Source organism: Epinephelus lanceolatus, chromosome 4 (assembly GCF_041903045.1).
Source record: "Epinephelus lanceolatus isolate andai-2023 chromosome 4, ASM4190304v1, whole genome shotgun sequence".
Classification (NCBI taxonomy): domain Eukaryota; kingdom Metazoa; phylum Chordata; class Actinopteri; order Perciformes; family Serranidae; genus Epinephelus; species Epinephelus lanceolatus.
In genome coordinates, this window is record NC_135737.1 from 23,947,556 (window position 1) to 23,960,468 (window position 12,913).

Consider the following 12,913-nt stretch of genomic DNA (forward strand, 5'->3'; position numbering starts at 1 on the left):
AGCCTTTATTTTTTCTCTTGTGAATTATTGTCTGATTTTACTTCTTTCGGACTCTGAGAATTGTTTAAATAAAACACAAAAACAAAATCCCTTTAACTGAACTGGTCACAAATTGCAGACACGTGAAACTGCTGATGATGGTGATGGGGTCACACTGTTTACGTGCACAGTGTACTGTATTGTCACTGTAGCTTACAATTCTGGAGAGTTACTTCAGTATTTTTCAACACGGACGATATGTTCCCACGGTTTCGTGTCTATGTATCTAATGGGAACAACACTTTTTGGCATGTTCACCCTGTTAATTTACACTGACTTAAAGTGCTTGTATTTGTCACTGACAGGCTCAGAATGTTATGATAAGTGTCGGACAACATCATGGAAAGAATCCCTACAGAGGCTGACCTTTTTGTTAAAGAGTATAAATCCTTTTTGTTTAAACAGCCCCAAAATTGCTATAGGCAAACATATCAGATTCCATTTAAATGAACAGTAATTTAAGTGTGTTTAGAGTCAGCTTCACAGCTAACCGGGTGAATTAAGGGGTTTATTTCAGCCAAAGCAGAGCTGGTGATTGTTGGAGCCTGGACAGACGAACCAAGACGATTTTTGTAAGTTTTATTTTGTTTTTGTCGGCTTTGAATGAAGTGTGTTTTACAGTGAGAAAATAATGTTTATTGAAATGGACTCTGGTGGGTTTGGCAATAGCATTGTTTGGGGGCTGTTTCTGGCTAAACTAAAAAAGACCTTCTATCTCTGTAGGGATACTTCCCGTAATGCTGTCAGTTGTTATAGTCATCTGAGCCTCTCAGTGGCAAAACAAGCACTCTTACTGGACGTACATTAGCAGCACAGAATTGCCTGTTGTTATTAAATTACAGCCTGTTTCGCTGCTGCCAGCTGTAAAGCTCCCAGTCAATACTGGACCAATTTAAAAGACCGTTGTCTCCATTCGTCAATTAGACACAAACATGGGAAAAAAGGGTCCAGGATGAAAAACACAAGAGTTACCCTTGAAGAATGGCTCAAACCTAGACATGTACACACTTTGTGACTCTTTAGTTTTAAGTTAATTCACCCGCTGAAGTCTCGGCCTATTTGTCTGAAATAGGGTTATGAAGAAATATGGCACTCGTTGGTGTTAGAGGGGATGATGTATTGGCCAGTATCCAGACTCTCTGCAGGGCTAGGAATTATTGAAGGTCATATGAAGTCTATAAAAAATGTAAGGGAAGAGCAGTGTTTGGTGACTGGGAGCTTCAAACCCTGAGTGTCTTTCAGGTCCCTGGGCTCCTTGTGTTTTTCTCTTTTACCTCCAACATGAATACTGAGTAATGCTTTACTGACATATAAATACAATTAGCGATGAAGACTGGGTATGTGTGCAGCACTGATATGTTGTCTTTGTAGTCTGTCACTAGAGGGCACTCTTATTATATAAAATGCTAAAAACATGTGCATGGTGCTATATTAAAAAAATGATAAGGAATTATTGGACATATGATTAGATGATTTATCCAATTCAGCCTATGGCGTCTTCCCTTCTCTCTAGCTGAAAGAAAAAATGTGCTGATCTCTGCTTTAACAAAGTGAGGCAAGACGAGAGGAGGCAAACTTTATTTACATATCACACTGCAGGAAACCAAGAAAAGTATAACAGATTAAACATAAAACCAGAAGTTAGGCAAGTGAATATGACACAACAAAACATGCTGTTCCACGTGTCCTCACATCAACCTGACTTTAAAGCACGTCTCAGGAACACTATACAGCCTGTCTGAACCACTGAGATCCTGCTGTCATGATCTGATAGAAGATACAGCCAGAACAGCACTGCCTGATGGTTGGAGAATTTTTCGTAGTTGACATTGGACGAACATTTGTTTTGTGTAAGCTGGAGCAAGGCCATGTAACGATTCACAAATGATGACACATCCTTTATTAATAACATAAACGAAAGGATACTTAAACATTAAGCCAACACAAGTCAGTATTAAAAATAAGACTTGTGTCATTGCCCCCCTGTTGGCCTCCACTTGAACAAAGCCTAACACTACTAAAGCACAGGAATGCTGACGGATTACGCTCGATACCAGGGTAATATATCCAAACAAACCACTATCAGTCCCGGGCTGGGTTTCTTAAGGACATGTCCACTGTGTTATATCTAGCTTACTGTCTCTGCAGGGCAAGGTAAGAAAAAAAAAAAGAAGCCTTCCTTGACTTTGTCTCTCAGCAGCAGGTCATGTGTTTTGCAAAGGTTGACCAACATCGTAAGCATGTTGCCAAAATATACTGTAAGCTCCCTTTCAGAATCAACATCATCAAGATAAGGCTGTGTTCTGTACAAGCACAGGAAAGGCCTTTGACACCATATTGAAAATGAAAGCTGTGGTACTGTTGTGTAACCTGCATGTGTTCCAAAGCAATGAGATATATTTCCATTAAAGTACATCAAATTACAAACAGGTACATTGAATACATTTTCTGGGCTAATGATGGCCATGATAATTGCTTTAAGACTCTTTCCTTATGTGCAAAGAGCATTTAAAGATTTCCCAGATGCTTTCAATCAGCATGTCAAATCTCCATTTTCAAACTGAAAGGCCTATAGGAACTAATTAAAATGGTTTAAATCTACAGTTTAAAACAATGCACTGCTGTACCTCTGAGAAGTGGATGCATTACACATGGTCTAAATTTAATTAGGCCACCTTCTAAGTTTTATTGCAAAGCCAGAATACCGGAACATGTGGTTAGTTTGGAAGATTAAACAATTTGTCATATATATTTTTTTCTTATTAGACCTGGACCTATAGCTCCATTTTTGCCACCCATTTGAATATCTCTTCGTACATTTGAATGATATGACCGATCTTTTCAATGCTAAAGAATAAAATACTACTTAAGTAAAGCAGCTGAAAGTGTAGATCACACTGCAGTCACTTGGACTTAATGTCTGTGCTGACACTAAAATTAAAGTCTCTGTTAAAAGTCCAGTGTCTCGTCAGGTTGTAGAACTGAATACTTCTTCCATGTGCAAATCATGTACAAGAACTACGATGGCCAGCACATTCTCACTCCGACCTCGTCACATGTCGACATTTGATCATGGACTTTCCACATCAAGATATGACATACAGGGTACTCTGCGTCAACGGCGCCGGAAGTGGGGGGGCCAGGGGGCCATTGCCCCCCCACTTTTACCCTCCTGCCACATTATTTTTAAGCTGAATCAAAGGTCCCTATATTACATTACTTACGGTAAAAAAAGACTTTCACTCTTCACTTCCACTCATAGGGTAGGTAAAATACAGAGAGGGGCCATAGAGAGAAAGATACAGCCTCCAGCAGGCACTCAATTGTGCGCACCTGTTACTGCCTCACCAGCCCGATAAAGCCTCGAGCTTTCTCGGCAGGCTCCGGGTAGACTCTCAGCCGTCTGGCTCTATCCAACAGCACCTAGCCGTAATCCCCACTAACCCTGGCACCGTATTGTAAGAATTCCCCAGTTATAAAAAATAGAAATAAATCAAAAAGCGAGCTAAATTGTAGGCCTATCTGGTTCGCAATCAAACATTTCTAGCGCTGGTGTGTTTTATTTTTTTGTCAGTGCCTCTCCGCGGCTCCGTAGAACACAAACATAAAACAAAAAATAAAGAATCTGAATTTAAACTTAATTTGTCTGACTTACATTTATCTCTTTCATATCATCAATGCATAGATCTATGCTTTTGATGTGATATGCAGCCTGCCTGACTACATAGGCTACAGAGGCCCTGGACCTGCTGTGCACAGAGGTGGAGCGGCGTTTTGATCAGGAGTGACTCCGAGTAGCTTTAGGGCGAGAGCAGGCACTTCCTGAGGCGGCTCAGGGGAAACGAGAGCGGCTAAGAGAGCTTAGATCGGGCCCAAATAATCCAGCCCGACCTGGCCCGAGCCTGTGCACGTTATGTCCGGGACGGGATTTAAATTATGACGGGATTTTAATTATGAAGGGATTTTAATTAGGTTTAAACCCGTCATTTTTCAATAAGTTGGCTGTTATAATTAAGAGTATTAAACCATAATTCTTGTTATTTGAATGACAGAAATATGATCTTAATGAATGGCGCAACAGGAAGCATGATTATGTAATAAAACAGGTGTTTATTTTAAGATCCAGGTGGTGAAGGGCTGTGCGCACACAATGTTCCAACAGGGGACAGCCCTCCATTCTGAAACACCGCCGTTCCGAACCAGCCCCACTCCGAAATTGATTTTCAATCAAGTTTGAGAATTGTATTGCGGAGTTTTGCACAGCAGCGACCGGATCTTTGCTCTCAAACCACAAAAAAATGTGATGGCACAACAGTCTCCTTCAGTACATTATTCTATGCTTTCTTTTGATTTTCACATTGGCTAGTCATCCTGTTTAATTTGTCTTCTGATTAAATCGGAACCGTTGAAACAAGTTGTAGGAAGCCTCTGCAAGTAGGCTAATTGGTTGCTGGCAGACACTCTGTGCTGCAATAAAATGGTTAATCAGCAGTGCCATGCACTGTAGAGCCGATGTGCTGCTGGTTCTGCCAGCCTGAATAGAATATAATGTCTATAGCCTTACTGTTGTGCGTACAGCCTTTATAGACTGAGCTGAGTAGTGATGCGCGGGTCGACCCGTAACCCGCGGGACCCGCAAATGGACCTGCGAGTCGGGCAGCAGTGATCGTCTGTTAAATCGGTCTGTAAATGATATTTTAACATTATTGTTATTATAATCATTAGGCTATTACTGTCACGGCATCCGAAGGTACTGATGCGTTGAGCAGGTGACAGTCCGCGGTCGTTTTCAAAACACACTTGTGTAAGGCACTCCAGAAACTTGTTGAAACTTTAAACAATAATTAATTGTACGAAACGGGGGAAACAAACGTTGACAAAAACGGTTCCATAATTCATATTAAATTCAAAAGATAACGAAAACACAGCTAGGCCTATATAAAAATATGTAAAAAAAAAAAAAAAAAAAAAAAAAAAAAAGAACATTGAATACCAAATTTTCATAACGAATACCTACCCATAGAAACGAATATTCGAATATTCAAATATTTGGGTACAGCCCTATCCATAAAGAGTTCAAAGTGTTCAGGTTTCATGCAAACACTGTTAAGAAATAAACTGTTTGCTTTTTTCCTCCCAAGATAAAGTTCGTGATTAAATACATTACCTGACTCCTTGTCTTTCTTCACCATCTTTTTAATGAGAGAGGACGAGCGTGTAACTTGCTGCAAGATACTACTGCTTTCACTAAAACACACTGTTGCCGCTGTTGCGCAAGCCCACACTCAACTCAGGCTGTACTTCAATCCCTGATCACCACGCACCTGTAACTAGTCCCTGTTATTAACAGGACATTACACAGGTAGCCACGCCCACACGGTGACAAGCACCAGATGCACAGCACTTTTTGCCCCCCGCTTGAATTGGGGTTAAAATGCATAAATACACAGGCCCTTTATAGTACCAGTGTTTGGTTTGTCCTTTAAAATCAACATGGTGGACCTGAGTATAATGTAAGACTCGTGCTAAGCAAATCCTAATACTGAATTGTAGTCTGTCTATATCATGCACAAACTTACCTCTCTCTGTTCTCCTTTTCCTTGGGTGTTCAGGCGAAATCTATCTATCTATCTATCTACCTATCTACCTATCTATCTATTTTTAACCTACAGTTGCCCCAATATGCCGTTGTACAGTATTATTGTGAAAGATAATGAAGAAACTGTCCTGATTTGAAAGTGATCGCACATTTAATTGAAGACATTGAAGTCAAGATAACGTATAACCGGAGGGGTCTTCCTAAACACATTATACATGTTAGAATATACTTACTGAAAACTTGAACACTGTGAACTGTTTAGTAGTGAATTGTGAAGTTAGACCTTTTAACCATTTTCACCTTTCTTTAAGCCCAAGTATTTTTTGGGCAGGCCTGAAATCAGTGATGCAATGGAGCCAACATTATCATAACCCTGCCCCAAAAACTAACGTTATAGTGCATAGCATCAGTGTCATCTGTTTAGCGCCTGTGTGTGAGCTGCAAGTTTGCTACATTCCACAAGCTCTCTCAGCTCTTTCAGTTTGATATTTACATGATAAACAACACTGTTAAATGCCACAATCATATAAACAAGGAAAACAGCCATCACAGGCATACTTCTCAGTCTTTCAGCCCGCACTGGCTACTCGACCCAGCACTGCACACTGCTGTGGGTGTGTGGTTTGTGCTAACATTAGCTACTGTTAGCTGCTGAACTAGAGTCTGACACTGCTCAGCGGGTCACTTGTTCTTCAGCTCAAGTTGTGTGTATGTTACTGTGCTACTGAGTGAGCTGCTGACGAGAGGCTGTCGCCTTGTCGAAGATTTTGAATTCTAATTTTAAATAGTTTGCAATTTTTGAAACATTCACATGTGGCCGGGTTTATAACACATAACACAGGATATCCAAATAGAGACAAGAGAGCAATTTTTTTAAACATTCAAATATGGCTGGGTTTATAACACATTTTTCTATAGTGTGACAAACTCACCATATTTATTTTTGCTTTTACTGCAACCGAAACAGGAAGTAAATGCGTTGGTGTGAATTGACTGAAATAAAAAGGGGACTTTAAAGATTAAGTCACTAGTTCATTATCTTATTTTGTGGACACTGTGATCATCGCACACAGGATGTCCAAATAGGGACAAGAAAGAGTACATAGACACTACATAGTCAGACTCCAGACCAGTCATTGTTGTTGAGGGCAGTGCATTGCGAAAAACCATTTTGTTTGTTTGTCTGTTTTTAAAAACAACTACATTTTTCTTTTGAAATTTTGAAATACCGACAGAAAAAGAGAAGTCCAGCCTGATATGAGTGCTTGAACAACAAGCCGTGAGGAAGGCTTTGAAAGGTTGTGCTCTTTTGGTCAGTATCAGCTGCAACAACCAAATTTTCTTTTTGTGCATTTTTGCAGTGTAGTTTTCCATTTTTGCTTGAGACCAGAAATATTCAGCTTTTCTGAGACTGTAAGTACAACTTTAGAATATAGTTTGGAAACAAAATTGATGATTTTACTTATTCACCATTTAATTTCACATTTTAACTGCTTACTGCTGTTTGCACGTTAATAGCACTGGAAACTACCTTCATAGCAGTGTTAAAGAGTTTCAATCAAAGTGTCCTCGGTGATGTAAAACGTTGTACAATAAGGATTGCCTTATCTGCTTGTTGATTTAAGTGTTGCACTCTTTGATGCCATTATTACTTTGGTAGCACAGTTGAATGTAAGGTGTTTCACTGACAGTGCAACAAATGAACGGTTCAGTTTATTGGCAATTGATCCAGTTGATCCAATAAATGGTGATAGCATATCTGAATATGAATATTGTCCAGTATCAAAACACCAGTCCTACACTGGGTATGAGTTACGCTTTAACAGACAATCAAACATTTATGTTGTTAGTTTTTGCAGTGCCACTGCTGTTAGTACCCTCATCAGCATTAGCTCCCGGACTTTGTTTGCTTATCACTGTTCTAGTACTCAGGATTGGTCTTGGTCTCAAGTCCTCGCTTTGAAAGTCTAAGACCGAGACAAAACCATAAATACAAAGATATCACTAAAGGAGTGTTGAATAAAGACGGTCAAGTTGATTTCAGCTCCTAAGTGTTCGCATTTGTTTGCTCAAAGATAACAAAGTAAATTTCCCATGCATGACATTCACCTCCGCAATGCTATTGGATTGTTTTATTGTGACATTTGTCATGGCACACTTGTACAAACACACATATAAACATCATGGCAATAAAAGAGCTGAACGAAGAGCAATCATCCTTTGTTTTCTGCGGGCGAATTTATGGGAACGTGGATGATTCGGATCAATTTGAAGAGTGTCTGTGGGTTGCGTGTTCCACATTTTATTGTTGGTGTGTCACACAGTGTGGGCCTCGCACATGTCTGATTTTGACTTGATCGATTCATTCTGGTCTTGGTCATGACTTGAGAGTCTTAAATGTTCAAGTGGAGCACTCTTCTTCTAGAGATTGAATGGAACCATAGCCTTTTGTTCAAGGATTAATGCAAAACTTTTGAATAACTATTGGAGCAGCTGACATCAGATTTAATTTGGTTGTTAAGTTAAAATGTTTTCCAGACATCCAACTTGTTTAATAGCATTTTGATGAGTAGAAAAGTGCCCAGCCGTATCAGCTTAAATACTGGATTGCCAGGTAACCAGACAAAGCATGGCCGTGTGGTTATTATTTAACCTATAAAGTCTACTTGTTTGGTTTATATTATCTTTTCATTTTTAATATGCAAATGTCACTCAGAGTGCCTGTGTGTTTTATCAGCCATGTCATATAAAGGCACCAGTACCCTCAGAGCTCAGTGTTTACTGTTTCCAGTATACAGATAGTGGCTGCACCTGCTCATAGTCGCACTCCCTGCTCACGTTACCAGCAACTACTGCAACAACTACAGCATGGTAAGTCTTGGTGTACTGACACATGGAATATTTATGCTGTGCTGAATGTGTTTTGCTCTGAATCTAAAATGATTGAATCTGTTATTGAAAGTTGTCCTCAGAGTTCACAATTCCATGTCATTAGACTGTTTCTATGATTACTTACCCCTTCGTTTCCTCTTTCCTCTCCCTCTTACTTCCCTCCCTTCCCCCTCATCTGTCTTCCCTTCTCTATTTTCTCCTATCCTCTCCTCTCCAGGTGCTCAACTGCACAGAGATTGATGATGTGCTGGAGAGGTACTACCTGTCACCCTTTTATGGCATCGAGTTCTGCATTGGTTTCCCTGGCAACCTTTTGGTTGTACTTGGTTACATATTTTGTTTGCCAGAGTGGCAGAGCTGCAATATTTACCTCTTCAGCCTGGCGGTCTCTGACCTCATTTTCCTCTGCACACTGCCACGCCTCTCCTACCTCTATGCAAATGACCAATCAGAGACCAGTTCCGCTGCTTGCATTATCAACCGCTACGTACTGCATGTCAATCTTTACTCTTCCATCCTGTTTATGGTCTGGCTTAGCATGGACCGCTTCCTGCTCATAAAACATCCAACACGGAACCACTGTCTGCTGAGGAACCGGACAGCCCTGATTGTGACAGGGCTGAGCTGGGTAGCTGTCAATGTGGAAGTAGCTCCAATGATATCACTGATGGTCCATGACCTAAAGAGCAGGAACTGGAGTCACTGCAAGGATTTTGGCAGCCTGGAAGGAGACATCAGTGTATTGGGCTACAGCCTCGGGCTAACCCTGACTGGTTACATTCTCCCTCTGCTTGGACTTTGTGGTTTCTCCTACCAAATTGCACACCTGCTGCGTGTCCAGGAAAGGGCTGTACAGCGCAGGAACGTATCGTTCAAGCGGCCTCTTAAGGTTGTTGCATCGGCTGCAGTCATGTTTCTGGTTCTATACACCCCCTACCATGTGCTGAGAAATGTCAGAGTAGCATCTCGGCAGCCCTGGGCAGGGCTGCAGCCGTGCACAAGGATGTACATAGAGGGCTTGTACATTATAACCCGACCTCTGGCCTTCTTACACAGTGTCATCAACCCTGTCTTCTACTTCTTCATGGGTGACAAGTTCAGAGAACTCCTGTTGGCTAAGGTTAGAATACTGGTTAGAAAGACTGAGCGGCAAAGAGAGCCAGCCTGACAAAAGTCAATGCAGGGTCCCTACATGTGAAGCACACATCTATATAGCACATCCAAACATGTGAATGAGCTCCATCTTTACGTGTTTTTTATTTAATGTTTTGAGCTTACCTGTATTCATGTTATTTTTTCATAATTGCCATCCCTAAACATACTGTCAAATTGTAGCATTATTAATATTGAAAGACATCTTTGGTGTCAGCAGAACATATTTGTCATGCTCTTATCTATAAGATATGAGGATACTTTGTGGCGGTGACCATATTCACACAGATTACAAGATTATAAGTGATAGAAACATGTCAAGATACCCATAAAGAGGCAAAGTTATCTTTCATGTTGACAAGGTAAAGTCACGTAAAGCCAGAGCCTGTTGCTATTTTTACAATAACCTTTTGTTAAAGCATCAGTATGTATGTGTAGATAGGTTGCTGTTATTTGTTGAAAAAGCAGTTATTTATATTTGTTGTCAGATAAACTGGAGGCTCATGTCTTGTCATTTGTACCACTGTTTTTGGGATGTTTGTGTATTTAAGTCAGCATTGTGCTATATTACATTTGAATATAATAAAATATAACTTAACTAATAATAGTTGGCTGCTAATTCAATTTTCTGAGGAAGATGGATTGAGGAGTTTCTTTTATCTATGTCACTTCTATGTTTCATTATCTCTAAAGTCCCTCCCAGAACACATTTTAAATACTTATACTAATCATTTTATTAAACATGGTTTTACCACATAATGGTTAAAAATGAATCCATGAAAAGGGGCTAGAAGCAGATCAACCCATTCTCCCTCATTGAGAGATTCTTGAGATCTGGCCTAACCCTGCTTTCACTTTGTACTTTTTCCAGTGCTGACAGGACTACAAGAGCTAGACCAGTCAGTTGAATGGTAACAGAGCAGCGTGCATCAATATGGCTTGCATTAGCCTCACAGGAAAAATTAGAGAAATTCAGCAATACATGTTAGAGTCTTGGTGAAACCCAGACCCACTTTGATCTTGCACTGGGGGTTTAAGGTTTTTATTGCCAGTACTACGTCTAATATTGGTGTAATGTACCGAATTTTAGAGATGCAAATTTCACATTGTGTTATGTTGTGTTCACACTGGGCACAAATAAAATTATTTGCCCAGGAGAATTACATGTAAAGTCAATGTAAAGATGCAATAAGGCACAAATTCCCACCAAGCAGGGCGATGGACGTGACATGAATGGTGCAAATGAAGCACGTAGCGCAATTTTGCATCATACTGAAAGGTTAATGAACTTCCACCAATACGTCCTCAGCATCATACATCCCTGGAGGATCTCAATGCTGATCAGCTATTGCGGTGCAAATTGGTTGCTGAATTTCAGATTTTTCAACTCTCACGAATAGGTGCATGATGCAAAATCGCACTACTCGCTTAATTCACATCAGACACGTCCATCGTGTCCATCCCACCAACCGGCGGGAAATCTGCGTCTAAACCCGTCTTTGCGTTGACTTTACATGTAGGCCTAATTCATTTGTGCGGATTGTTTTATTTGCGCTTGGTATGAACACAACTTAAGTTTATTCCCACATCAATATGTGTTTCCTGCTTTTGTATGAGTGAAGTACCATATAGCCCCGCACAGGTTTGAATCCCAGATTTTAGGGGAAATGCACAGACATCGCCCCCTTCTGTAGAGGAATGTGAAAACACCAACACCAGCACCTCTGTTGGGGAATTAAAAAACAATGCTGTTGAGCAACACCATTCATTGCAAGTACTAATGTTCATTTTGGATTAGGGTGTTTTGTGTTTTTTGCCACCACAGTTAGCATTGCATTTCAGAAGTCCCATCTTACTATTTGGCTTTTCATCAGGGCTCAGTCAGTTATACTGTAGACAGGCTTTTCAGTTCAGAATTTTAATACCCTTCTAACACAAACAATACTAAAAGGTAAATAATTATAGCTGCTGCGTAGCGATGGGTCAGGTCTGGGCATTTTTAGGCAATTCTGAGCAACAAGCAGAAGAATTGGAAGATATTTAGGAATTTAGCAACACAGTCTGCCTTTTCATCTGCTGAGGCTTGAATTCACAACCTCTGAGACTAAGAATCAGTTTCTATCTCACTGAGCTAATTAGTCAGTGACAATTCATGTGTAGCCTCACAAACTGACTAAGCCAGACGTGCAGGTTTAGCAGCCGTCCATGCATGGAAAAGCAGATTTCAAACCACTGTAAAAAATTCAGTTATCGAAACAAAAATCTGAAAATACACATATTGCATCTAGACAGCATGGAGATGTTGATAATTTATTTTAACAATGATTGATTTGCTTCATAAGTGAAAAACTGATGTTTAACTAGTTGAGCTATGTGCAAAGTGAGAAGCCTCAGATGGTTTCACACTGAAGTATTGACACTGGATCTTTGTGCAAAGTTTGGTTTATTTTCAAGCATGAGAAGGCAGATTTTCTAGCAGAAAAAAGAAGATGCTGCGCAGTGATGAGTCACGCTCAGGCAATTTCAAGCAATAAGCTGGAGCACAAGAAGATGTTTACATTACAATGTGGATTCTGCACCAGTTGAGGCTTGAATCTGCAACCTCTGGAACCTAAGATGGTCATCTACTGCTCTGAGCTAATTGGCAAGTAGCAACTCAACAGTGGCTTCACAAATTGAGTAAGCCATTTCACTGTTGTGTAGGAAAGCAGCCATCCATGCATGGAAAGGCAGATTTGAAACCACTGTAAAAAATTCAGTTATTAAGACAAAAATCTGAAAATACACATATTGCATCTAGACAGCATGGAGATGTTGGTAATTTGGTTTCAACAATGATTTATTGGCTCCATAAGTGAAAAACTGATGTTTAAAAATGCCATTTTTACATTGACTCCAATTGTTCGCATGAGAGTGAAATTCAAAATGCTGTAAAAAATTCAGTTTTTGAGATAAAATTGAAAATTTATTTAGCAAGAATTTGCACGTATATGTTTACAGTACCGTTTACAGTCAAACATTTTGATGCACTGTAGGCTCAATTTTTGATCAATCAAAAATCTGAGAAACATAGTTTTTGTAGGACCGTCTGAAGATGCTCTGTAGCAAGTTTGGTGTCAATTGAGCAAAAATTGTGGGAGGAGATAGGTTTAAGAAGTTTTACAGTTTTTGAAAAAAAAAACAGAGTGATGAACTTCATAATTTTTAATAGGTCTAAATGTACAAAAGTTT

General features: G+C 39.9%; 1 protein-coding gene across 1 annotated transcript; it reads left to right on the forward strand.

Annotated features, from left to right (window-relative positions):
- Nucleotides 1-6,639: 6,639 nt before the first annotated feature.
- LOC117260365 (succinate receptor 1-like) lies at nt 6,640-10,240 on the forward strand. The gene is made up of 3 exons (XM_033632368.2): nt 6,640-7,051; nt 8,430-8,509; nt 8,748-10,240. Exons 2-3 carry the CDS (start codon nt 8,507-8,509, stop codon nt 9,696-9,698), a joined length of 954 nt encoding a protein of 317 aa, XP_033488259.1. The 5' UTR covers nt 6,640-7,051; nt 8,430-8,506; the 3' UTR covers nt 9,699-10,240.
- Nucleotides 10,241-12,913: the final 2,673 nt, after the last annotated feature.